A 27,150-nucleotide genomic window follows, 5' to 3' on the forward strand; every position below is an offset into this window, starting at 1 on the left:
GATGATCCTTTTCTGTTCTGCGCAATTGGACTGTTCCAAATGACACTGTTTAGCGGGTTAACATGAATGAAATATACACACCTACTGCGAAGAGGAGCCTTGACTGACTCGCTCCTGTCCAATATAACTCGGGTTAAAGTAAAGAAATACCCAGAAACGGAACTACTTCAGCCAGTAGCCATGTCTTGTTATCTCTGAACTTAAATAACTGGGTAATGATGATAAGTTTGATAAGATGATAAGGATAAACTGGCTGATTATCATCAGTCATTCACTTCAAAGGCAAACAGAATAAGGAAGCTGAATTAGCTGCGGCTACAGATCCTCCACAGTTCCCGTGTTTGTTATGGGGTTTTTTTTAAATCTGTGTTTACAGGTTTAAAGATCTCACAGTAAGTGTGTTTTCAATGCTGGACCTTGGAACGGTCAGCAAAGAGCAAGCACAACCTCCTTTGCTCTCGTACACGTATCTAGACAGAAGGGATCACGAAGAAAGCTGAATTTGCGCCAAGCCAAATTTCTCGGCTGCTTTACACAACTGAGTGATAAGTGAGTGTTGACATTTAGGGTGGCGCATGAAAGTTTGTGAACCCTAAAACATCAATAGATTTGTCCTAAAAGTAAACAAACAGAGCCCAATGAAACAAAAACGAGACAAAAGGAAAATGATACAGTATTACATATGTGTGTGGCAAAAGTATGTGAACCTCTAATTTCACCAAATTAACTACTGATGCTAGAGTCCGGTGTTTCCAATGAATGGGATTGAGCCTGTGTGCAGTTTGCAAAAGATCATGTGGACAAGCCAGAAGGGTATTGGAAAAATGTTTGGTGGATGGATGAGACCAAAAAAAAAAAAAAGCGTTATGTTTGGAGAAAGGAAAACACTGCATTTCAGCAAAGACCCTTATCCCACCTGTGAAACATGGTCGTGGTAGTATCATAGTTTGGGCCTGTTTTGCTGAATCTGGGCAGGATGACCCACCATCACTGATGGAACGATGAATTCTGAATTATACCAGCAAATTCTGAAGGAAATTATCAGGACATCTGTCCATGAATTGAATCTCAAGAGAAGGTGAGTCATGCAGCAAGACAACGATCCTAAACACACGAGTCATTCTACCAAAGAACGGTTAAAGAAGAATAAAGTTAATGTTTTGGAACGGCCAAGTCCAAAGTCCTGACCTTAATCCAATAGAAATGTTGTGGAAGAACCTGAAGCAAGCAGTCCATGTGAGGAAACCCACCAAAATCCCAGAGTTGAAGCTGTTCTGTACTGAGGAACGGGATAAAACTCCTCCGAGCCGATGTGCAGGACCGATCAACAGTTACCCCAAACGTTTATCTGCAGTTATTACTGCACAAGGAGTCATACCACATACTGAAAACAAAGGTGCACATACTTTTACCATTCACTGTAAATGAAATGTAATATTGGATCATCTTCCTCAATAAATAAATAAATACATAAATGACCAAGTCTAATATTGTTCTCTAATTTGTTTAACCGTGTTCTCTTTATCTACTTTTAGATAAATTGTACAAACTTTCAAGCACCACTGTATATAAAAGGAAATGTCCAAATTTCACCATAGGAAGGATTTTCCCAGGCTGACGACACTTGTAGCATTGCCAGGAATCTATAATCGATTGAAAATTGTGCAATAGTGGGACGGCTGAAACGGGATAGAATGTGTTTCTCATCAGATTTGGTCTGATGTTGCTATACTCTGTGCGGCAGGTCATCTGTAAGGATGCGCTGTTTAACACTGTTATTATGCATCTTGTCCATGGGTAACGAATTAAATGCTCAGTTTGACCCTCTTATATATGATGATGTCTGGTAAGTTGGTTTTGTAATATTTTCTCTACAAGAACATTACAACTTTAAGCACAAGGTTGGATTAGACTGCACTGTTAGCCATAATCTTTACATTACAAGTATGTATTAGTGTAAGATAAGGCTTTGTGTGGTGGTGGTGTTTTTTTTTTTTTTTTTAAAACCAGTCAAAAATGTTCAGTGTACTATGTTTCACTAATTCATTCATGCTTCATCTTTGCATCTATAATGCTATTACAGGCACGGGCATCATCGTTGGAGGTATGTGTCACAGAGTTCATTGTACGAGTGTGCTGTTTATTCAGAATGAACAGAAAACATGCAGAAATTAACACACAAATCCTTTTCTTTTTTCCTCGGCAGACACATTCATCGTCCTTTGTAAGTACCGTGAGCTACCAATTACTCAAAATGTTTAATGTTGTATTAATTCGCAAACTGCGCCAGAAGGGCATTGTCATAATTTTGTAGTTATATCATGGATAATTGCTTTTGGTTGATTTTAAGCACAATTGTTTGTCAGTGAGAGTGTGTTCTCCGTGTTTGCAGAAAGGAGCCGGACTTCGACCTGACACCAAAGTGAGGAAATTCTCGCACTGCACACACATGTGTACACGCAAACTCTGGGGTGGATTTTACAACGTAGATATGTAGAAAATGTAGACAATAATCATACTTTTTTTTATCCATTTATAGTTATATTTAATGATGAGGAAACACGTTAGTTCCTGTTATGACATGTTATGTTACAGCAGCTCTCTTTCTTGAATGATACTTTTATTGCAGAACTCTAGACCTTCACATTTAGATTAAATTACTAATGTGTTGTGGAAGATGATATACGCTTGCACAAGGGCAAACACAACTGGTCAAGAACAAGACATGGAGGTTTGTTTCTGCAGGTTTGCGCTGGTGACTCCGGCAGTGCTGAGAGTGGAAAATAAAGAAAACATCCTGCTGGAGGCGTTTGGAATTTCTGAGCCCGTCAGTGTTTCTCTCTCCATTTATGATTTTCCAGTAAAGTCAAGGCAACTCTGGCAGGGAACCATCCTTCTCAACTCGGATAATAACTACAGCTTCCTTCAAACCATCGAGGTAAATTAAATTACGTCATAATGACCTACTATTGATTAAGCACAACTTGCTTGGTCAGAACAGTTAGTTCTCATTAAAATGATGCGTATGTAGTACTTATTGGAATTTATAGTATGACAAGCATCCATACATCATGAAGACATGGCCATCTCTATGCTTTATACAGAGATCACTTATCCCATGCAAATCGTGCAAATCAAATGCATGAAGTCAAGACCGCCATTGTCCACCAAGTCCATGACCAGAATAGGCAAGATTGAGTCAAGACCTTTAATGTGGTCTAGACTGTCAAGATCGAGTCCAAATGACAGCAAGACTGCGAACTATCAAATTCTTTTTCAGACCAAGCCTTAATTTTAACTCCAAGACCAATGCTCAAGACCAGAACATGCCAAAGTACAAAAGAGAATAAGCCTGAGACATGTCCAACTCCATCCAGCCATTTTCTGGAACCTATCCCAGGAGACTTGGGGCACTAGGCACAATGCAGGGGACACCCTTGATGGGGTGCCAGAAAAATATCAATTTAGATAGCATGTAAAAGGACTTTGGACAGCGTTTATTACTAGCACGTTTCAGTAACACAGAGCGACCTCACTGAGTGCTTCTGTGGTTTTAGAACAGGCCTATTAATTATATTATATTATTTTAATTCTTCTAACTGATGAAGCTGAACCTTCTGCGCAGATTAATCCGAGCCTCCTTCAGCCAGAAATGAAAGAGACCAAGTATGTCCAGCTAGTTGCCCAATTTGGACACTTCCGGGAGATTAAGCATGTCAGTAAAGTGTCCTTTCTGTCTGGTTACATCTTCATCCAGACTGACAAACCCATCTACAACCCAGGAGACACAGGTAATAATTGAAGCCGTGCTCTGTAATTGTTAAAGTTAAACGCTGTCTCACACTGTCACTCGTTTTCATTGTCCAAGTACACCAAATTTCATGTCATGTCTAGTTGAAATACTTATGACCCAGAAAGAGGAAGGACTTTCCACCTGGTTTAGCTTCGTAACTTTTATTTGTTATATCAATACATAACACGTTGTTGTCGATTCTGAAGCTCTTTTTTTTTCTTCTCTTGTACAGTGCGTTGCAGAGCTTTTATTTCTAATGCAGATTTTCAGGCTGTCAATGGCACCATTTCCGTAGAAATCCAGGTAAAGTCTGTTCAGCGGTTCTTTTAAAACCTAATATCTATCCATAGCTTGACAATTAGACTATTAGTGTTAAGCAACGTCTCAACAGTCTGTACGGCTCTACTGGGTCCCTGCTGGGTTTCCACCAAATACCAAACATGTTCAAACAGCAAAATTTCATTCAAACCAGTAACATTGCTGCTTGGTCCATTTACTTTTAGTTTCTTGTCCAAATGCACTTTCAGGGGGGTGTTCATTACACCTACTACTGTGTTTCACATTAAATCTAGGGGGCTTTTCATTCTCTATAATCACCTGACATAACCGTCAGTGATGGCCTACATGAGTCAACAGTCTGGGCAAGAACGAAATCAGCTCCAGCGTCGCTCCTTCATACCATCCTGGGGCTCGTTTTGCTCAGTTCCACAGAAATCCAAAAAGAGATTTGTTAGCAGAAAATACCCTGACCTATATTCACAAATAACTTGCATATGTGAAACATAAAGAGTTTGGAATTCTGTATTATTAGTTCTGAAACTTATAACACACTGAAGCAGTCCAGTTTAAATCATTACAAGATTCAGTGAAACTAGCAATATACATAAGTTCTGCTTCAAACTAAATCAGGAGTGACATTTACACAGCGTGAAGCATGTGGTTGGATACTCCATAAGGTTGTAAGGTGTGATGTCAACAATTTAGTCCAAAAATGCTGTTCTGAAACAGGAGTGTGTAGCAAGACCAAGGGCGAGACAAAACCTTTTTTTTTTAATGATGTATTAAAGTTTAATTATAGATTATATTTGATGGGGAAAGTACCACACATTAAAAAGTGAAAGGTTTGTTTTTTTGCGTAGTCGTGGAGAAATCGGTGCACTGTAGATCCCTGGTCTACCGATTTTGTCCCAGCAGACCCAGGGTAGGCTTTGAACTTGAACTTTTTATTTACTTGGCTCACAATCATAGTGCGCTGGGCCAGTGCCAAAATGAAAGATCGCGGCTTTCCAGCTCGCTCTCATGTTCTGCTGCACGGAGCAGTCCTCTCATACACACACAGGATGCTCACACACACCGGAGGGAGAAATGGAAGTAAAATACATGCATCAAACTTCACCCTTTCTGCCAGTGAGTAAACATATGCAACAAAAGAAATAATGCCATTACATATAGCATCTTATAGATATAAGCTACCGAACAAAAAACTTCCCAGGTGGACCAATAGAAAAGCCCTATCGACAGTTCAAAGCCAAAGGCATCCGTAGCTGGGAGATGAGAGCAAAAATGGCCGTGTTCTCTAGGTGGGAGGGGTGTTGTACTTTCTGTCCTGTCAATCACAGCTACACTAACCAATCATGGGCATCTGTGAGCTCATATATGTGTAAGAGGGCAAATAGCACTTTCCAAGAATTCATTCATTTGGGGGGTCAGGGGAGTGGAGATATCTTGAAATCAGTATGCAGTCCCTTATATTTTTAAGTTAGAATACTTTAAATCTTGAGTTTTAGTGTTTTGAAGCCATAATGTTGGAGAACTAATCCTCTTTCTGCTCTTCCAGAATCCTGATGGAATTACAGTCTATACCACACCTCGGAGCAAAGCCGCAAACGGCATTCACTCCAACACTTACGGACTCTCCGACATCGTCAAGTACGTATAGGAGTTGTTAGATTCGTGTGTGTTTTTTAGTTATTTATTTATTTAAATTTTTTTAGAATTTTAAATTACTCAATCTTAAACGTTTTTACTATTTTATAGAGAGGGCAAGTGGAAGGTTGTTGCCAAATTTGACCACTGGAAAGAGAACACATATAGTGCAAATTTTGAGGTGAAAAAGTATGGTATGTATTTATGTTTGTGTAACTTTTTTTAACTAAATTGACATAATTAAAGACTTTAATAAGAGACAAATATTGCATAAATTTAATGGTTTTGTTTATAAAAAAAAAAAAAAAAAAAAGTAAATAAAATATGCTCAGTGGATTCTGGATTTTGTGCCTGAAATAGGAGTTTAAAATACCACCTTTATTATCAGTTTATTATTATTTTTATTAGTAAAATAATACTATTACTAGTAGTAGTACTAATGTAGTCACATACATTATATGTATTAGGGGGATATGAGGCAACACAATGCAAGGCAATGTATTTCAGGAGTTTGTGTATTGAAACAGCATTCTTAGTGTAATTTTGTTGATTCTAGTGCTACCAGCCTTCAATGTTACACTAATACCGAAAAAGACCCACTTCAGTTTGGAAGATGAGGAGTTGGTGGTGGAAGTGTATGCCAGGTCAGATGCCTTCAGCTTGCACTTTATTACCTTGTTTACCGTATATACACAGAAATTGTTGTTACTCTGTCCGTATTATCATTGCGTTGTATAATCTTTTCTCAGATATGTGTACGGTGAGAAAGTGGAAGGTGTCGCATACGTGGTGTTTGGATTAGAGAGAAATGGAGAGAAAGTGCGACTCTCGTCCTTGAAGCAAGTGACAAATGTGAGTGAAACATAAAGGTCCTGTCTGTCCTGGTATGATTAAGGGGAGATAAAATAACATGGGCAAGGAAGTTCAAAGCAAGTCCCATCCAGGGTGTGTTCCTGGGATAGGCTCTGGATCTGCCAAACTCTGACCATGATAAAACTCCAACTGAAGATGAATGAATGAATATCAAGTGTTGGTTATTAAAAGATTTTACAGTGGTAAGAGAGTACCATTGTGTGGTTCCATCGTGAATGAAATAAACAAAATGTCAGAACACTTTTAATACAGATTTTACAATAAATTCTACAAGAGGATTCCCAAGCAGATGTCGCACTCAAAACTGTTTTTGCTAATGGATCTAGGCTACGCTACCTTCATTCTCTATCTAACTACACTTCTGCTCCTGACTGGTTGCAGCTGGATGGTGGGATCGCCACTCTGACCATAGCCGAGCTTAAGAACGTGTACCCCGATATCAACAGCATAGTGGGCTCGTCCATATACGTCAAAGCTTCCGTCTTGACCAGCTCAGGTAGGACGTCTTTGTTGCAGATCACAATCCTGCATATCATTTTAATGTTGAAAACATAACAAACAAACAAACAAATCAAGTAGTGTCTAGAATTACTCAAAAGGTCCTTAATTGTAGCTTTAGGTTACACAGAATAGCCACCAAGCTCTAGGGTGAAATTGGCAAACTTATTTCAGGCAGACTTAGCATGAGTTTTTTGTGATTGATGCAGAGAAAATTGCTTGATTTTAGTGCGATGCAACTTTGTGCTTTTTTTTGCTGAAAACTTGTATTTGCAAATGAAAAGGAAATTCACAGTGATGTTTGTTGATTAAATGAGACCTTTTAGCTGTACTCATGTTCGACACGTGATTTGAAGAGGGCTTTGACTGAATGCACATTGCGATGTCACATGACATGCCCAAATCTGTGGAAAATCTGCGGTAATTTTGAAAAATTGCAAGCTCCTCTGAATATTTACTTTATTTTGCATTCATTGCATTCACTGCTCAGAGAAATACAGCTTCTGTTTCTACTTCTATCGATGTTTTGTAGTTTTGAAGCTTGAGCATTCACGACAGACCAGTGTAAATCTATCTACATTCATGCACCATTGAGCTTGTGGCTGTTTTATCGTTTAAGATTCTTGATATCTGTATCAGCCCAATGTTAGTGCACTTGACCCCTTTTAAGTGGGTATAGCACCACACAGATGCATAGCATAAAGTTTTACGCATATGTGTCTGCAAGATTGCAGGACTTGTGCAGCATCCATTGTGCATGTGCGCAGGAACGAGTCCATTTTATTATTTTCAACAGGTGGAAGTTATGAATATGAATTAAATGCAAACACACTGAATTGTCTGGATGTTTTTAAGGGATCTATATAGTGCTGTACTGGGAACATGTAGAAAGTCTCTGAAGTATGCCTGTTGCTCCTCAGGAAGTGACCTAGTGGATGCAGAGAGGACAGGCATCAAAATTGTCGTGGCACCATATGTGCTCGCCATCAAGGACACGTCAAGGTTTTATAAATCGGGCCTGCCATTTGATGTGACGGTAAAATACATAAATAGTACTGAATAAAAATAAACAGTGAATTAGATTTGTGTTACAAATCCGTTTAAATGTTTGCCTTTTGGGTCTCAGGTTACGGTTAGCCACCATGATGGCTCCCCTGCTCCAAATGTTCCTGTTAAAATCACCTTACTGTCCACTCCGATCACAAGCCACAGCGGCACCATCAAAGTGTCTCTTAACATGCCTTCTGGCATGCACCCTGTGACATTAACAGTGAGTCAAACACACACACACAGTGCATTAACGGTAATACCCCTGACCCAAAACATCATTTTTGAAGTTATAGCAATTGTATTTAAAATTTTTATCTCAATTCATACCAATATTAGAAACATGTATAGACCCCAAAGGCTTTAGACATCATGTCATGATCCTCCTGGTGTGTATGGAGTGTGCAGGACAGCCGATAGAGATACCTTTTTCATTTTAAAACAAACATCTTTTGTTTTAGGGGTCCAAGCACAGAACAAACAAAAAAAACAACTCTTATTTATACAGTAATAAATTGAGAGAAAGAGTGCAAAAAATAAAGTGCACTGTTACTAAAGTGTCTTTTTTTTTTTTAAATAAAAGCTTTGATGAGGTAAATAGATTACATGACTCCATGAATTTATCTCTATTTCTCAGCACAGAGCTGCTTAAACTACATATCAAGCATTTATGTAATACATCTAATTTGTACATTAGTCGCTGTTATGTTAAATAAAGTTTATTAATTAAAGAAAAGCAAGTAAATCGTAGAAATTGAATTTGCAATCTTATAATTGATAATTAGCAAAGAACCTTAACCACTAAGCTAGTACATATTAAACAATATTGTGTGTGTTGAATATCGTAATATAAAATAGAACCACCAGTCGAGACATGCCTCCCTATGAGCCAGACGGGATTGTGGTTTGTAAATTGTCTTTGCAGGCAGAGACGGTAATCCCGGATTTGAAGCAGGAACAGCAGACTAAGGCTGACTGGTTCGTGGAGCCGTACTCACCGTTTAATTTTCAGCGGCTGAATCAGCTTCACATCACGTTAGACACGAATACGGTGAAGTCTGGACAGACTTTAAACTTCAAACTGCACCTGAGCACCTTCTCAGAGAAAGAAAGAAGCTACCTGAAGCATGTTTCCTACATTGTAAGTCACATGTCAAATGGATACATTTTAACATGTTATATAACTATGTTTATGTAGTTCTATTTCATTTCTACTGACCGCTTTCAGCACCTGGATGTCCATCACGTGTACATGCAGGTCAAGTGTTTGTATCAACAAAGTCACCTGTGACCTGGGTCACGTGTGCCCTTTGCCCCGGTACTAAAGGCACGTTCACCCTGGAAGCGACCGCTTTGCAGTGCATAATTATCATAGAGGGATCATTCCCCAATATTGTTATTGTTTAATTCTCATAATTGAATCGTTGTGGTAGGACAGGCTACACAACGCACCCTGAAGGGGTGGTGATCAAATCGGGTGATTGTTTTTCGTCCCCATGATTTAGTTCGTGGATTTCTTTAATTATTTGCAGAGATACGGCAATGTGTACGTATTTCTCTCTTTCGTGTTCAATTACCACCTGGCAAAGTGGTCACATGCAGAAAACCACATGGATAGTAATTACTGCTGGTACCCGTGTTTGACATGTATTGATTGCCTGGCCCCTCTGGAGCTAGAGGAGGGCCATGAGAGATGTCTCGCTTGCCTGGGGTTGACCACTTAAAAGAGGGATTGACTGAGATGGCATACATGAATTGCAGCTCCATGAGCTTAACAGCACATGCAGCCAGGTTGGCCCAGCTAGAGGGCAGGTTAGTCACTCAACCGCATCCTACACAGGCCATGTCTCCCAGCTCTTATAAGTGCCATAAGATTCGCAGGGATCCCCTGGTAAGGGGAAACAGAGAAAGGTAGATCCCCTAGCCCAGAAGGTAGTCACCTTGGCTTCTGAGTTTGCAGAGATTAAGTCTCTCCTCCCTAATCTGCAACCACCCAGTGCACAGCCTGCTAGTGGTCCCGCTGGAGCTGCACTGCGGTCTCCTCCCAGAGTGCTGCCTCCAGTACTGTCACCAGCCTTTGAGACCCAGGAGGAGGATGCACTCACCACTAGGGCCTCGGAGAGCCTAGTTATCAGGGGAGGTTATGACGAGGAGGGGGCAGGTGAGGGCTGACATTCATCTCATCCGAATTAGCAGGGGATGAGCCACAGTACACTGAAGGGCTCTGAGATCAGTCAGGCCTGTGGTAAAAATGGCCTTGGCACATCTGGGGTTAGATGCAGCACCTGTCCAGGTGACTCCTCAGGAAGACCTCTCAGTCCGAAGCTCTCTGTGTCCCACCCTCAGCTCCATATATAGAGGTGCTGGGCAGACCCCAGATGTTTCTCTCATTTACTGACAGACTGTAGAGCACTAGTTAATATGCAGGATGCAACCAAATATCGCCTTGACCACATGCCCAATATAGCGCCGGCTGTTGCCGCCTTGTGCTATCGCCTGATAAAGCACTTCGGCCTGATGAACGCTGCCCCTGGCCACAGTGCCAGTTGACCAATGACTTCATTGTGAGAAGCTATGACACATCAGCAGGTATGGGACATATTGGGAATTCCATGTCACACCTTATGCTGGCCCTGTCCTAGACATTGCAGGCTTCGGAGATTGACCCTTCTGCCCAGAGTGATGCCTCTTTGCAGGCTTTCTACTATATGACCAGGGAGTTGGGGAGGCTAATGTCTTCGTTAATCCTGGCCCGATGCCAAATATGGCTGGGCCCGGTCTCCACTTTTAGAACCCCGCAGGAGACCCCTCCATGCTCTTCCTGTTATTCCAGGGGAACTGTTCGGCCCGGCTGCACAGCAAGCCCTGGAGTGAAGCTTACAGGTTACACAGGCCAGACAACAGGTTGCTAGTCTGCTAGACAGAGACCTGCTAGACAGAGACCCGCTAGACAGAGACCCTCTAGGGCAACAAATATGGCTCAGTACATACCACAGCCGATTACCCAGCCGAGAGCACAACGCCCAGAGAGGTTTCGTCAGTCAACCCCCACCCAGTCCCCTCGCTTGGCACAGCGAGGCCAGACTTCAGGCCGTCTCCCCTCCAGGAATTATAAGGGTCGAAGGGGTAGACAATGACTGTACCACTCCCGCAGTCGGGTGCTTCACCAGCCAGCAGCTCGGATGCTGGGAAGCGCTTACATCAGACCCCTAGGTTTTATCAACCCAGTAACAGGGCTACAACATTCAATTCAGACATAGACCATCAAGGTTCCAGGGAGTCAAAATGACCTTAAGTCAAGGACCCAAAACGACCTTAAGTCAAGGACCCAAAACAGGCTCTGGCCCTATGCCAGGAGGTCTGGATTCTCCTGAAGAAGGGTGCCATCGAGCAATTAGACAGTGCTTTACAGAACAGTGGATTCTATTCCACTTACTTTATTATCGCAAAGAAAGACGATGGATTTCATCCCATACTGGATTTAAGATCTCTGAACACACACCTCAAGGTTTTCAAGTTCCACATGCTATGTACAGTGGACTTGCTGCAAAGCAGAATGATTGGTTTACATCCATCGACCTGGAAGACATATATTTTCATGTTCCAATCGTGCCCCAGCACAGACAATTCCTCTGTTTCACCTTCGAGGGGAGGGCTTACCAGTTTTGTGTGATCCCATTGGCACCAAGGGTCTTCACCAGGTGTGTAGAAGCGGCACTGTCTCCATTACAGGCCAGGGGAATGCAAATTTTCCCGTACCTGGATGACTGGTTGATCTGTTCCCAGTCAAGGGTAGATGCCCTCAGAGAATCAGCATTGCTGGTCTCCCATGTTACCAAGCTTGGGCTTACAGTGAATTATGGAAAGAGCTCTCTGATGCCCAGTCAGAGAATAGTGTTTATTAGCATCCAGTTGGGCTCATGGTTGATGATGGCTGGCCCCTCTCAACGGCGAGACAACAACATCCTCCAACTCATTAGTCGCTTCAGACGAGACAGGGCTCTGGTCCTCAAAGCATTTCTGAGACTGCTAGGTATGCTCACAGCAGCCTCATCGGTGGTCGCTTTGGGCCTCCTGTCATTACGGCCTCTCCAGATCTGGCTGAACGACCTCGGCTTGCATCCCACTCAACACAGGCACAAGCTGCTTAGAGTCACTGCCAGTTGCCTAAGGTGCCTGTGCCCATGGAAGAGAAAATCATATTTTACCCAGGTGGTTCCATTAGGAGCCATACCTTCTCACAGAGAAGTAGTGACACAGATGCCTCCCTGGCAGGCTGGGGAGCTATATGGCAATGCAGGGCAGGCAGAGACCAGTGGAGTCCTTGGCAGCGGGAACAACACCTAAATGTGTTGAAGCTACAAGCAGTGTGGCTCGCCCTCAAAAATTTCCTTCCAGTGCTGGTAGGAAGGCATGTCCTTATAAGAACAGACAACACATCTGTGGTCTACCATATAAACCACCAGGGGAGCACCAGGCCCAAACAATCCTTGAGGCTGGCCCAACAGCTGTTATTGTGGGCCCATCCTCACCTGTTGAGTCTGAGGGCAATGCACTTACCAGGCACTCAAAACACAGCTGCAGATTTCCTATCCCGGCACAGACCCCACCCTGGCAAATGGAAGCTGCACCCCGAAGTAGTACAAGCGATCTGTCACAGATATGGCAGGGCAGAGGTGGACCTTTTCACCTCACTGTCAACGACACACTGTCCCCTTTGGTTTTCACTGGGGGAACCAACAAGTCCCTTGGGCAAAGATGCACTGGCCCATGCATGGCCAAATCGACTTCTGTATGATTTCCCTCCACTACCATTGATACGGCCCTCCCTAGGATCCTCGGGGGCAATCACAAGGCACTTCTAGTAGCCCAAAAATGGCCAGGGAGGGTGTGGTTCCCAATATTACACAGATTATTGTAAAGGGAGTATTGGTGCCTCCCTGTGAGGAGGGATCTCCTCTCACAGCTGGAGGGTAGAATCTGGCACCCGAACCCATCCCGGCTGCAACTTTGGCTCTGGCCTCTGAAGGGCCAGTGCCATTACTAAGGCTGTGTGATCCAGCAGTTGTACAGACCATCCACAACTCCTGTGCACCTTCCACCAATGCGTTGTACGCTAACAGATGGAAGCTCTTTTCTGAGTGGTTCCAAGCACAAAATCAGGAACCAACATGCTGTTCCATACCAGTAATCCTCAGCTTTCTCTAGGACTTGGAGGACTTGCAGCCTCGACCATCAAGGTATACATAGCTTCCATCTCAGCCATGCATAATAGAGTAGACGCCGTGACGATTGGGTCCCACACCCTTGTGACCCGCTTTCTTAAAGGTGCTCAATGACCTCAGTGAAAAAAAACCCAGTATACCCTTGGGACTTTCCTCTCGTATTACAGGCGCCGTGTCAGCCATCATTTGAACCTCTAGAGAGGTTAGAATTGAAGTGGCTGTCTATGAAAACAGCTTTCCTCTTAGCCATGGCATCGGCTAGACGAGTGAGTGAGTTGCACACCTTATCAGTAAGCCGAGAGTGCCTACACTGGAGTAACTTTATGGCTGAACCCTTAATTTCTCCCAAAGACCTTTTCTTCATCTTAAATGAACCAGCCCCTCAGTCTGTCAGCTTTTGAGCCCCCAATTCAGGAGGATAGGCAGGGGTCGAGTGCAAGCCTGTAGTGCCCAGTCTGAGCACTAAAGTGTTAATTCCAAACGACTGCTGAATTCCGGCAGCCAAATTCACGGTTTGTCTGCCATACGGGGCATAGGCGAGGTCACACTTTGTCCAAGCAGTGTCTATCAAAATGGATTGTAGATGTTATTGTTTATGCCTCTAAGGGCAGGGGTCTCCAGATCCCTCCTCAGGTTTGAAGTCACTCAACCAGGAGTGTGTTTACTTCATGGGTAGCCCTACGAGGGGTCCCTCTTTCAGATATTTGTGCAGCTGCATCATGGGCATCAACCTGCACATTTGCAAGATTTCATAGGGTGAATGTGATCTCGCACAACCCAGTGTCTACAGCCATTTTCCCCTGGCTTCACAGCCATTGTTAAGGGGCTCGTAGAACTTCCTCATGACCTTGTTGGTACTACTCATCCAGGTGCTGAAAGCACTGCCTCTGGCAGTCATCCGAAATTCATAGAACCACGGTTACATACGTAACCACCGTTTTCTCTATTTGATATTGTTTTCACTTTGTTTATCCTGTATGCGCTAGGTGCTGAATAAGGGGAGAATAATCCGTGCTGGCAGGGTAAGCATTGTAGGGCATCAAGTGACTAATGTTCCCCTGATGCTGACTTCAGAGATGCTGCCTGCATTCCGTTTCGTGGTGTACTATGTATTGCCGTGGCACCATGGAGTGGAGGTGGTGGCCGATTCCATGTCAGTGGATGTGGAGAGCCATTGTGTGGGATCAGTGAGTCAATTTGCACTTGATGTTTGCTGTTTTCTGTAGTAATGGATGTCCCTTTGACTTGATGAATCTTGTAGCTCAAGGTTGAACCACTGAGAGGTGAGGTGAAGGACTCGTATTCACCAGGTGACAGCTTTAGCTTTCAAGTTAAGGGCGACCCCGGAGCAAAGGTCAGCCTGGTCGCTGTGGACAACGCCATTTTCCTGCTGAGTAAGAACCGCCTGACGCAGAAGAAGGTGAGGTCACAAGCGCATATTCCTTTGAGATGCTTATGAATCACTCCATCATGATTCGCCCACTAATCCAGTTGTGTACCACTAGATTTGGGACACGCTGGGTCAGGGGGATTTGGGCTGCTCTCCAGGTGGCGGGAAGAACAGCATGGGTGTGTTCCTGGACGCAGGCCTGAACTTTCAGTCCAGCTTCAGTGTAGCAACTGATGAAAGACGAGGTGATTTTGTTGCACTTGATCATTTCTGCCAGGTATAGAAGGGAAGGATTTTTTTTTGTCCTCTAGCTGGTGCTGCGACTTCTACAGCGAAGTGAGGTTTGTGTAAAAAAAAAAAAAAAAAAATCCTTGCGTTACCCCAAATATAATATGGCATTTTTGTTTAATGTTTTTTTTTATGGTAAGTCTTTCATGGTTTTACTTGTGTGAATCTTTTGCTAATTAAATAATGAAGTAGATACATCCTGTGTTAGAATATTGAACCAATCGGGTATCACTAACAATCCGTGATGATTCATATCATTTACCATATGTGGACTTTAAGGACTCTCATGTTCTGTACATTTTCTGGTTAGACAAACCGTGTTACTGGAAGTCCAGGAGGAAGCGTTCTGCTGAACAACTGCATCTCCGAGCCCAACTTGGTAAGTAATGGCCTTAATCATATACCAGGACTAGTATATCAATCACTACTGAAACTTCAAGTCTCGTTGTTTAAAAGGCCAAATCACTGAGGTCTCTACAGCAAAAATGGGTAAATGCAGACATCAGAAAGATTAGTATGAAACAAACTAGCCAAAGAAATACGACTTATTTTCCGTTTAGATAGTGAAGTGTATTTTTAGTATTCATGAGTACGCCTTCACATCAATTACATGACTATTCACTACGGATGATTTCAGACCTTTCCCAGCACCACAATAGTACGCCCATCATTGCACTTTAAAATTACACCATCATCTCTTAGAAATTGTTATCATTCTGCCACAAGACACTTTATTTAGTACTGATCTTGCTTTTTTTTTTGCTTTAAGTAGTCCTGTTCACTGTACTACGACACTGCACCCTGGTCCTGAAGAAACAACATTTCCTTCCGATGCATATGAGCTACATAGAGGAATGACAATAAAAACCCACTTGACTTGAAAACTTTACCGTTTAATCCATTTGCTGAGTTCGATTCAGAACAGAATTGATACCTTTGCCATTTCATAAGCTAACACTCAAAAAAAGCAAGAAGCTTTAGCTGAGTGGTGTGTAGGAGGAGGAGGGGCTTAAGATGTACTTGTGGATGCGCTTCCATTTGTTGTTGAGAATGGAAAGAGAAACTTCTAGTATGTGTGTATAGAAATAATTATTTCTGTGTGTGTGTGTGTGATATTAGAGAAAACCTATTCTGACCAGTTTCTACAGCGATGCTGCTCTGATGGCATGAGGGAGATTCCCATGCCATATTCGTGCCGCCGTCGTGCTCTTTACATCACTGAGAACTGGAGCTGCGTGATAGCTTTTCTCCAGTGTTGCTCAAAGTACAGGGGTGAAGAGCTGGGCATCATCACCCCACCAGAGCCAACCACACCAGAGCCGACCACACCAGTGCCGACCACACCAGTGCCAACCATCACCATTCTACTCAGCCCCCGTGGTGGATACGAGCGAACGCTGCAACTTGAACGGTTTTCATTCAGACGTCCGACAGGCCAAGCGCGTATGGGTTATCTGCTTTCATTTTCACGTTAGAGTATTTTCCCCTAACAACATGTCCTGAAATTATTCCTCCTATACCACGGCAATTTCCCAACTATTTCTTTTTTTTTTCTTTATTAATAAACCAGTGTACAATTTTTTTGTTTATAGTTGCATTTAAATTTGTGAAACATCGTGTGCTTACTTGCCTTATAGCAACTACTAGAAAAGCACAAAGCAGTTTCTGTCCTGCAGCCTTTCCTAAAGTGTAAATCTTACTTACTGTTACAAGGCACTGACACTGGAGACTCCTTCCATAGATGCTAAACAGGAACTTAAATAAAATGATAAATCATATAACATCTAACATTTTCTTTGTTAAAGTGATTTAAAAAAAAAAAAATCTGTTTGTGAATCGTCTGGCGTGCAAGTCCCTGTGCAAGTTGTTATTATAGAAACAATAATGTATTTGAGCACCTGCACTAATATACACCTGTGAGATGCAGGTGCAATACTGTCAGAAAAACTAGAGTTCAACAGTGCTGTGGTACAGCCCAATTTATTATCCATTTTATTTATTTATTTATTTATTTATTTTTAAACATCCAGTTACCTTTAATTCTGAACTGTGTCCGGTTACATTTCTGTTCTTTCAGGTACACCTCTTTTAGGGGCTTCCAATCCTATGGCCAGTGGTCCTGTTTTTAATGCATTGCCCTCCATCCATTCTGAGCATGTAGGCTTGGCATCAGTGGAATCAGAGAAATCAGGGGAGGAGTACGATGATGAGGATTATGAGCTGGATGACATTTATGTTCGCACTAAGTTTTTCGAATCCTGGTTATGGACTGATGTCAAACTTCCTGGAGCACCCGAGGCAGATGGGTAAGATGGATTTTCTGTATAATTCGTCCTAGTCGTGTACCTTGGGATTTAGAAAGACACTATATTTATTTAATTTCATTTTATTTTTATTGTGCTATGTATTTCTGTTCCATGTGGGCCTGCACTTTGGCACAGATGAGGCATTTCTCCTCAACAGTAATCCTTTGTCTGTTTACTCACATGCATACATACTACCCTGCCTGCTAACTGCCACAAAACCCAAAAATAAATACTACACAAAACCCTTGACCTCTAATTACCCCACACCCAATGTCCAAATATAACTACGTGTTTAGTTTTGAGGTGCGTACCGGCTCATGCACAAAACACGTGCAGCAGATGCACGAGGAAAAAATGAAGCGAGCGCGCCATAGTTACGTCTGGGATCGTTTTAGTTTAAATGGCGATAATGTTAATTGCAAACATCGTGGTTGTGTTTTAAAATACAATACGACAACGAGCACCATGATACATCATTTGAAAAGGTGCATCCAGCAGCCTCCGTGACAGGATATGAAACTACACAACCAACAGTAACCTCCGTTTTAGCCCGGGGGAAAAAAACTGGAGCTCAAAAGGCAGAAGGAATAACCGAACAACTGTAAAATGACGTTTCTTATCGGATAAGCAACAAGGTTGTCGAGAGTTGATCGATTTCATTCAGATGGACTATAACATTCTGTCAAGAATGGTTTCTGAAACGGATTAGCATATCATCTAACGGGTACTTCTGAACATGTAATATATAAATAATGAAATGTTTTCCATGTGAAGTACATCAACTTCAAGCAGGACCGCTGAAGTAATAACTAAATGTTGTAGGCCTGTAACACGTTATGGACATTCATGAGTAACAGAATGCTTTTTTGGTATTCTCCGAGTTTTTCGTAATATGCGCATTTGGGAAGAAAATAACACTTATAATAACAAAACAACTTATTTGCTCACATGGACGCTCGCAGTATGAATAGGCTCACATGCACTGTTGCCGGAGTGCGCATCTGAGATGACGTTAGTGACGCGCTGTATATTATAGTCATTATATTTGATTATTAAATAAGTAATTTTATCAAATGATCATAATCACATAGATTCGTTTTACAGTCCTACAAGCGTACTATTTAGAGTTTTAAAAAAAAAACCCTTTTCATTTGGGTGAAGAAGCTGGCGTTTTGAGTGGGATTTACACACCCTGACATGCTGGTGACTTTATGCCACTGCAGTAGATGAATCTTTTGGTATTAAGGTTAACGATTAATTGATGATTGATCGTCATTTAAATTAATCATGGGACTTTGTGTAAATTGACCCACAATTCAAGAATGTCTTTTTTTTTTTTTTTAGATTGGCTGTTTTGCCGGTGACGTCCGTTATCCCTGACAGTATCACTCAGTGGGGGATTTTTGGTGTTAGTGCGTCAACTAAGACGGGTAATATTCTTAAACTCCATTTCCATCTGTAGCTGTCTCTCTCTGCTCTTTGTCCTGTATATGTCAGACTCTCCTGCATTGTTTATCTAGTGGTCTGACTTTTTTTTGTATTATAAGTAAGGGCCAAATGTATGTACATCAGGAGGTGCAACAAAACACTTCACTTGACGTGGCCACCAAATGGGATCGCATTACATCTGTAGTGAATGTTCAGTTTTCCATTTTGAAATCGGATTTTGCGCTCCTGCAGGTTTCTGTGTAGCCGAGCCGTTCAACATCCGAGCATGGAAGCGCTTCTTTATCGACCTTCGTCTTCCTCGCACTGCAGCCAGAAATGAGCATGTCGAAGTCAAGGCCGTGCTGCACAACAACTTGAACGAGAACATGAAGGTCACGCCTTCAAGTCTCCTCACGTTTTACTGCATCTCTTTATTCAACATGGTTGATTTCTATTAACAGACAACATTTAGGGTTATAGTTACGTTACCACCAACACAGAGGATTTTTAAAGACCATTTCATCATAGAAGTTAATGTCATCACCTCTCAGATTGGTTCATATATTTTTAGAGTATACTTGGCTTTTGTATCAGACTGAACTACCAAACCTTATATTTGACATGTTTTGAATGTTACCATTATGTTGTGTGTATGCGGTCTATGTATGTGTATGCATATAGGTGTTGGTGATCCTGGCAAAGACGGAGGACATTTGCAGTGTGGCGCTTACTGAGGATCATAAGCAGGAAGTGTTTGTGCGAGCTCGTTCCTCTGTGCTCATCCTCTATACTGTAATCCCGCTCCGAGCAGGAGAGCTCCCCCTGCAGGTCACTGCGGTGTCACGTAGCTTCATTGGACAGGATGCGATCCGCAAAAACCTCCGTGTTGTGGTAAAGCTTGATATGGAAATTTTATTACGCGGATTAGCCTGTATTTGAGAAATAGTATTGATTTGTAGTCAGTATTATGTGTTGGTTGTTGAAATGCACAAAATGTCTTGTATCTCACCCTTTATATGTATACACCGATCAGCCATAACATTAAAACCACTGACAGGTGAAGTGACTGACATTGATTATTTCGTTACAATGGCACCTGTCAAGGGGTGGGATATATTAGGAAGCAAGTGAAGTTCAGTCAGTTCTCAAAGTTGATGTGTTGGAAGCAGGAAAAATGGGCACGTGTAAGGATCTGCCCGACTTTGACATGGGCCAAATTGTGATGGCTAGACAACTGGGTCAAAGCATCTCTAAAACAACAGGTCTTGTGGGGAGTTCCTGGTATACAGTGGTTACTACCTACCAAAATGGTCCAAGGATCATGGGTGCCCAAGGCCTGCTGATGCATGGTGGGAGCGAAGGCTATCCCATCTGGTCTAATCTCACAGAAGAGCTACTCTAGCACAAATTGCTGAAAAAGTTCATGTTGGCTATGATAGGTTTCAGAACACACAGTGCATGACAGCTTGCTGCATATGTGCCTGTGTAGCCACAGACAAGTCAGAATGCCTATGCTGTAGGGATGTCACGATACCAAAAATCTAGTAGTCAGTACCGATACCACCAAAAGTACACAATACTCGATACCAAAGTCGGTACCACGGTGTGGTTTAAAATTCTTTTTTAAAAATTTCTAAATAAAATTAAAAACTCCTGGAGGACATCCTCCTCTGGCTGATACTGGCAAAAAGAGTGAGAGACAGAGCGAGAGAGAGAGAGAGCATAGGATATTTTATTTATCAAACACTGTCTGACAATGACAAGTGCTAAGGTGCACTCATAAACACGCGCACACACACACCCCCCTTATAATCTGAATGCAAGCATTAGTTTAAATTCACTGATATGGTGGCAGGCCAAAAAGATTTATTAAAAGCATGAACATTTTGAATAATTATTAGTGACATTAGGCTACATTTAGCTGACAGGACCCGGGCTGAATGGCGATGCATGGTGGTATTAGGAGGTAGTTTATAACACTGCAATGCGTTAGCGTCGCTAACAAATAACTGGCAAACATTACATGGAGCATAACATTAGCTGGTTTCATGGCCACAATGCCAGCTGCCTCAAACAAACATAATATAGGGACAGTCTTTCAGGTGCTTCGCCAAATTCCAGGTGTTTCCTCGCTTTGTGTGAAATGAACGATAGCATCGGTTACAAACCGGAAACCGATACTAGCTTTCCTCTCTTTTCCTCTCAACGAGTCGGGCAGAGCTAAATTTGTTAAGCTAAGCTAATCTTCTGTAGTTTTTCCCATGTGCTTGTAGGTGTTCTTTTTCTTCACCACTTGTGGACCAACTAAGACACTTGCGCGTATTTGATGCCCCCTTCAGTTCCAAAAGAATTGCAACCTCGGTATCTTTATTACAACGGTACTTATGTTACTGCAGAAAACCAAGTACCGTTACGTTTTAAGGATGTTGGTACCAACTTGGTACCAAAGTATCAGTTCTCGTGACATCCCTACTATGCTGACCCCCGTCCACCACTGAAAGCACCTACAATGGGCACCTGAGCATCAGAACTGGACCATGGAGCAAAAGAATCTGGTCTGATGAATCACTATGGGAAGAAGGCAAGCCAGCAGAGACAGTGTGATGCTCTGGACAATGTTCCACTGGAAAAACTTGGGTCCAGGTATTCATGTAGATGTTCCTTGACACGTACCACCTACCTAAAATTTGTTGCAGACCAAGTACGGTTCATGGCAACGGTATTCCCTAATGGCAGTGGCCTCTTTCAGCAGTATAATGCACCCTGCCAAACTGAAAAATTGGTCAGGAATGGTTTGAGGAACATGACCGAGAGTTCAAGGTGTTGATTTGGCCTCCAAATTGCCAGATCTCAATCCGATCGAGCATCAGTGGGATGTGCTGGACAAACAGGTCCCATCGATGGAGGCCCCGCCTTGCAACATACAGGACGTACGTGTCTTGGTGCCAGATACCACAGCACGCCATCAGAGGTCATGTGGAGTACATGCCTTGATGCGTCAGAGCTGTTTTGGCGGCACAAGGAGGACAATATATTTTATGCATTTTAATACCAGAAATTTAAGACAATCAGCTATTCTATTCCAGTTTTAATTAACATATTCTTGCGTAACTGCTTTTGCTTCATTAGAAAGTAAGCATATATATGTTGTCTTAGCTGTGCTTGGTATCTCTCTGCAGGTGGAGGGCATTCAGAAGATGGATGTGAGGAGCTTTGTGTTGAATCCTGCTGATAAAGGAGACAGCAGTGAGACCATTTCCTATTGCCATTAGAATTAATATGGACTCACAGTGCCTCATTTATCAATCTCTTACTAAAGTTGTGTGTGAATGTGTTCAGAGACCAAACTGACATAAAAGTCTTGCCAGATTTACCAAAGTTTCAGTTAACACTGATTTTCTTTGTACTCACATGCGCATGTTGATAAATGCCAATCAGCTGTACATTTCAGGCGCGTTCACAGCAGAGTTGATTTACATTTAGGCGTGTCCACAAAACTGTAAAAGGGCAAAGCTCACAGAGAGCTTCAAATGACAAGAAAACGGTGAAAGAGCGTCTCCTAATTGCAGTGTGCACTAAATCATGAATACCATGAATCATGATTTTCATCAATACCAAATGTAAATGCTCCAGTGAATGTTTTAGGAATAAATCCCTTCATATCCAGATTGATAAATATGACTCATGTTTACTGTGTGTGTGTTTGGTCCTCAGATGGAAATCAGCTGATTCGGGTGGATAAAGCTAAACTCAGTTCAGTGGTTCCCAACTCTCTTCCAGAAACATTCGTCAACATCAGAGGTATAATTTTAATCGGCAAACTCGTTAGTTGCTTTCCAGCTTGATTTATTTTACTGAACGTTTAATTCCGGTGTGCGTTTAGGTAGTTTGCTGGCCGACAGCATTGACAACTCCATCAATAAGGACTCACTGGCGGCGCTGATCCGGATGCCCGGAGGGTGTGTGGAGCAGAACCTGGCTAGCATCATACTGCCGCTCATCGCTGCTCACTATCTGGACCGCAGCTCACAGTGGGATAGTGTGGGATTGCAGCGCAGAGATGAGGCCCTGCTCTACATTAAAAAAGGTAAAATAAACCAGCAAAGTCCTTGAACAAATTCACCGCTCATTTGAGATGATTTGACATTTCTGTGCTTCTGTCTCAGGTTATGAGAACCAGCTTCATTATCGCAAAACAGACAACTCATATCCACCGTATCGCAATGAAGGAACCAGTACCTGGTATTTACACAGTTTCTACAAAGATGCAAGACATATTTGGTCTTGTCGATCTGTTTGCTTAAACTAATCGTCCTCTTCTCTTTGTCATAGGATCACAGCGTTTGTGGTGAAGGTGTTCTCCATGGCTTATCCGTTCATCACAGTGGATGAGCAGCACATATGTGGCCCGCTGCTCTACCTACTCAAGCACAAGCAGCTCTCATCTGGAGCGTTCAAGGAGGACAACCCTGTCTATACAACCTCCATGACGGTGAGAGGCTCGACTAGATGAAGACATACACAAGTAGACAATTTTGCCACATGGTAAAATCCTGCGCAGTATGTGGGCAAAGCAAGAATAGTTGCATTGGTGGATGGATTGGTAGTCTGGTGAGTATAGTTGTACTGATCATCTCTCTCTCTCTGTGTGCAGGGAGGTCTTCAGGGTGCCGAATCCAGGGAAACTCTGACTGCTTTTGTACTGCTTGCACTGGCTGAAGCTCAGAGTGCCGTTACATGCAGTGATCCAGAAATAAATACAGAGGTAATACACACACAGAGATAATTCCTTATGTATTCATTTCATTATCTCACATTTGGGAAAAGTACACACACTCACCTGGTCACAACAATCTCCAACACTGCTTTCTGTTTTCCTTTAAAAACTCGGGCTTTTGGACTCTACTCTGTCTCTATTCTTTTGCAGGTGAGGTTCAGAAGAGCTGGAGAGTATCTGAAGGAGCGATACCACCGGCTGCGCAGGCCGTATTCTGTCGCAATTGCATGTTACGCCCTGGCTGTGAGCAATCAGGGCTGCTCAAAGAGTGTGTTGCTGAAATCAGCATCACCAGGTACTCTCAGCCACACCTTTCTCAATTTTGTAGCATTAACAATAATTCGATATGCATAAAAACTATTGTGGTTTGGAGGCATGCGGAGTCAAGAGTACTTAAGGGACAGGGAGAACCCTTGAAAGCAAGAACTGAGCTTTAAAAGCAGATGACATATGATCTTAGTGCTTGGATCAACGTGACCAACTGCCAAATCACAATCCTGGATTGAGATAAAACTCTGAAGATTTATTACACATTATGATGGTTTTCATGCAATCAAAAAGGTTAATCATTCTTTGCCTTTTGATATCAGACCGCACACACTGGCCAGATGCAGACAACTCCCTCTTCATGCTGGAGGCGACAGGTTATGCACTGCTAGCCCTGCTTAAAGGTGGCCATTCTGAGGAGGCGGCTGCTCCGTTCAAGTGGCTGAATCAGCAGCGACGAGTTGGGGGAGGATACGGATCAACACAGGTATTGGCTACAAGTCATTTTTGCAATTATCTCTGAATTTTGGCAATTTCATCACAAGAGAATTGAGTATGATTGGTTGCCTGAAAATCGGACAGTAAAAATTTGCCTCAACGTGTTCAACAGCTAGAATAAAATTACTACTTTTTTTTATTTTATACAAATTTAACCCAGAGAGGCACTGTTCAACAATTTGCCCCCCCCCCCCCAAAAAAAAACAACTTCTTTTTTTTAAATGATGTTTATGCTGCTATTACAATTGTATATAACTGATACATCCAGTTAGTGATGTTGGAGTGCTATAAATGAACCAAGCCTTGTGGGTAACTTGCATGGTATCCTGTGCAAGATGCTGAATCCTCCTCTTTCTCTCTTAGTCCACCATGGTGGTACTGCAGGCTCTGTCGGAGTACCTCGTCAAAAAACCCCCTCCATCTGACATGAGCCTGCGGGTGGACCTCAGTGTTCCTGGTCGCTCGGATATACGCTGGGCCTTCACCCGTCATCTGGCTCATGTAGCACGTTCCTCTCGGGTCTGTCACACTAAACTTGCCTTTCCATTGTGCTCATTCTTGCGCACTCTTTTTTTTTTTTTTTTTTTGCCATTACATTTTTCATCATGTTTGGTTGTCCTTTTCACTGTTCTTCATGTAATTTTCACTTCCTGTTATTTCCCCAATTGATAATGTTACACAGGTCCCTCTAGATCAGGACTTTACAGTGCTTGCCTCAGGAAATGGCCAAGGAATCCTGGAGGTAAAAACTGCAAACACACACCCAACATACCTGAATCCCAAGTACCCAATTATCAGCCACATTAGGGCAGGTTTGATGTTTCTTTCGTTCTCTCGTTTCTCTGCAGGTGGTAACAGTTTACAACGAGTTGCCCGATGAGCACGAGAAGAGCTCCTGTAATGGCTTTGATTTGAACGTTTCCATTTCGGAAAGCAATGGTACGTCTTTTCCCTATTATCCTACCACTGAATTTCTACATCCAGCCCAGTACTGCATCTTGAGGTCAATGAATGAATGACCAGAATACTAACTTGGATAGGTTTAGTCATGCACTCCTTGTTGACTCCAAGCAATGCTAGCCAATTTTTTTTTCAAGTTACCATCTATCATTTAATGGACAAGACCAGTCAGTGAGACTAATACAAAAAATTATAATAATAATAATAAGAAGAAGAAGAAGAAGAAGAAGTTATATGAAGGCAGTGAGAAACTGGATCAAGAGTGTAGATGATAGTTGGTCTCTTAGAGTTGGAAATAAATTTTGTATATTGACCACTGTAGATTTCCTAAGGATTGGTGAAAACTCCATTAAAGGTTTTATAGGCAATATAGACTTCCAAGGGAATACTTCTTGATCACTTCAGACCTGGTGTCCCCAACCAATCCATTCCCCGACTTCAGTTCTCCAGTATAGGGGTCAATGAACTTTGTAGGTCTTCAGGATAAAGGCTGGAGCCCACTGCAGGCTCAAGGGAAAGGGTTCATACTGTAGGTCTTTGGGATAAAGGCTGGAGCCCACTGCAGACTCGAGGGAAAGGGTTCATATTGTAGGTCTTCGGGAAAAAGGCTGGAGCCCACTGTAGGCTCGAGGGAAACGGTTCATACTGTAGGTCTTCGGGATAAAGGCTGGAGACCTCTGTAGATTTGAGGTAAAGTATTTATCCTCACTGTCCTCAACTTTCTCTATATGTCATAGAGAAGCCTCCAGCAGATGTAGAGAAGGTGTACAAACTAGGCATCAATGTGAGGTAAGCCATTAATGTGTAAATGCATCATCTATGAGCATGTGAGCACTGCAGTATTCATAACACTGAACTGTTTGTCCCATCAGAGCTCTGACGCAGCATCAAGTGCGCATGGCAGTTCTTGACATCAGTCTGCCTACCGGCTTTGAACCAGAAACCTCGGACCTCCAGCTGGTGAGAAACTAAACCGGCTGAGTGCCATATCATGCACTGCAAATAGATAATTAATGTGCGATTCACACAGGTATATAATGAACGAAGATGGAAGATGATCGTTTTAAGACGTTTAAGGAAAGCGTATACACTTGCAAATTAATCAGCATAATAAATAGTATATATATTTTTCATTACATTTTGTCACAGTGCGAGTCCTAAAACTAGCCAGATAACAGAAAGATCTCAGAAATGCTTCGGTAGTTTTTATCAGTTGATCTTGATGTGTTCTTTGAACTGCTTTAGATAGAAATTTGCTTGTAACTTTAATTAAAAGCTCAATCTACTGCTACTTAAGTGAACTTGTTTTGGGTGCTCTTTGATCCACAGCTGACCAACTCTGTGGATCGCTACATTAACAATTTCCAAGTTGTAGATAATCTGAGCGATCGAGGATCTCTCATCATTCATCTGTTCAAGGTAACATGGAGGGCTATATGCTGCTGAGGCTCGTCTCCGTTTAGTAAAACACTGCATTAATAACGTACTCCGTGTACACGTTACCTGCGTTCAGGTGTCCAACAAAGAGGCAGACGTCATCTCGTTCAGGCTGAACCAAAAGTTTAAAGTGAGCCTCCTGCAACCGTCTACAGTCACTGTATACCAGTATTACAACACAGGTAACACACACCAGCGAACATTTACACATCTTTCCGCATTTCTGTGGATGTTTAATTCCATCCTGACTGTGTGGGTGTTTTCAGATAAACGTTGCAGCAGGTTCTACACTCCACTAGAGGACAAAGAGCAGCTCAGTCAGATCTGCAAAGACAACATTTGCCGCTGCACACAGGGTGAGATATAGACATACAGATGTTTGCCAACTGTAGGTATTACAGTTGAGTGAAGTTTAATTTTATGCAAGTGTGAACTAA

The 27,150-nt window shown here is 42.4% G+C and overlaps 1 protein-coding gene across 1 annotated transcript in view; it reads left to right on the forward strand.

Annotated features, from left to right (window-relative positions):
• Positions 1–232: 232 nt before the first annotated feature.
• The window catches only part of LOC128602752 (complement C3), a 28,959-nt gene continuing 2,041 nt past the window's right edge, over positions 233–27,150 (forward strand). Inside the window, exons 1-40 of the mRNA XM_053616738.1 lie at positions 233–1,846; positions 2,084–2,104; positions 2,207–2,224; positions 2,393–2,422; positions 2,746–2,938; positions 3,626–3,791; positions 4,026–4,096; positions 5,631–5,722; positions 5,831–5,913; positions 6,276–6,363; positions 6,469–6,571; positions 6,974–7,088; positions 8,011–8,126; positions 8,217–8,360; positions 9,063–9,278; positions 14,349–14,549; positions 14,624–14,782; positions 14,868–14,997; positions 15,351–15,419; positions 16,160–16,483; positions 17,118–17,346; positions 18,691–18,776; positions 19,027–19,166; positions 19,456–19,665; positions 21,954–22,020; positions 22,489–22,575; positions 22,658–22,861; positions 22,941–23,016; positions 23,107–23,266; positions 23,429–23,539; positions 23,702–23,846; positions 24,142–24,305; positions 24,680–24,835; positions 24,999–25,058; positions 25,165–25,255; positions 26,014–26,065; positions 26,149–26,236; positions 26,606–26,695; positions 26,790–26,895; positions 26,980–27,069. Coding sequence (XP_053472713.1) covers positions 1,758–1,846; positions 2,084–2,104; positions 2,207–2,224; positions 2,393–2,422; positions 2,746–2,938; positions 3,626–3,791; positions 4,026–4,096; positions 5,631–5,722; positions 5,831–5,913; positions 6,276–6,363; positions 6,469–6,571; positions 6,974–7,088; positions 8,011–8,126; positions 8,217–8,360; positions 9,063–9,278; positions 14,349–14,549; positions 14,624–14,782; positions 14,868–14,997; positions 15,351–15,419; positions 16,160–16,483; positions 17,118–17,346; positions 18,691–18,776; positions 19,027–19,166; positions 19,456–19,665; positions 21,954–22,020; positions 22,489–22,575; positions 22,658–22,861; positions 22,941–23,016; positions 23,107–23,266; positions 23,429–23,539; positions 23,702–23,846; positions 24,142–24,305; positions 24,680–24,835; positions 24,999–25,058; positions 25,165–25,255; positions 26,014–26,065; positions 26,149–26,236; positions 26,606–26,695; positions 26,790–26,895; positions 26,980–27,069 — 4,840 coding nt within the window. The 5' untranslated portion in view covers positions 233–1,757. The remainder of the gene's footprint in view (positions 1,847–2,083; positions 2,105–2,206; positions 2,225–2,392; positions 2,423–2,745; positions 2,939–3,625; positions 3,792–4,025; positions 4,097–5,630; positions 5,723–5,830; positions 5,914–6,275; positions 6,364–6,468; positions 6,572–6,973; positions 7,089–8,010; positions 8,127–8,216; positions 8,361–9,062; positions 9,279–14,348; positions 14,550–14,623; positions 14,783–14,867; positions 14,998–15,350; positions 15,420–16,159; positions 16,484–17,117; positions 17,347–18,690; positions 18,777–19,026; positions 19,167–19,455; positions 19,666–21,953; positions 22,021–22,488; positions 22,576–22,657; positions 22,862–22,940; positions 23,017–23,106; positions 23,267–23,428; positions 23,540–23,701; positions 23,847–24,141; positions 24,306–24,679; positions 24,836–24,998; positions 25,059–25,164; positions 25,256–26,013; positions 26,066–26,148; positions 26,237–26,605; positions 26,696–26,789; positions 26,896–26,979; positions 27,070–27,150) is intronic.

The sequence above is a fragment of the Ictalurus furcatus genome, chromosome 27 (assembly GCF_023375685.1).
Source record: "Ictalurus furcatus strain D&B chromosome 27, Billie_1.0, whole genome shotgun sequence".
Lineage (NCBI taxonomy): Eukaryota > Metazoa > Chordata > Actinopteri > Siluriformes > Ictaluridae > Ictalurus > Ictalurus furcatus.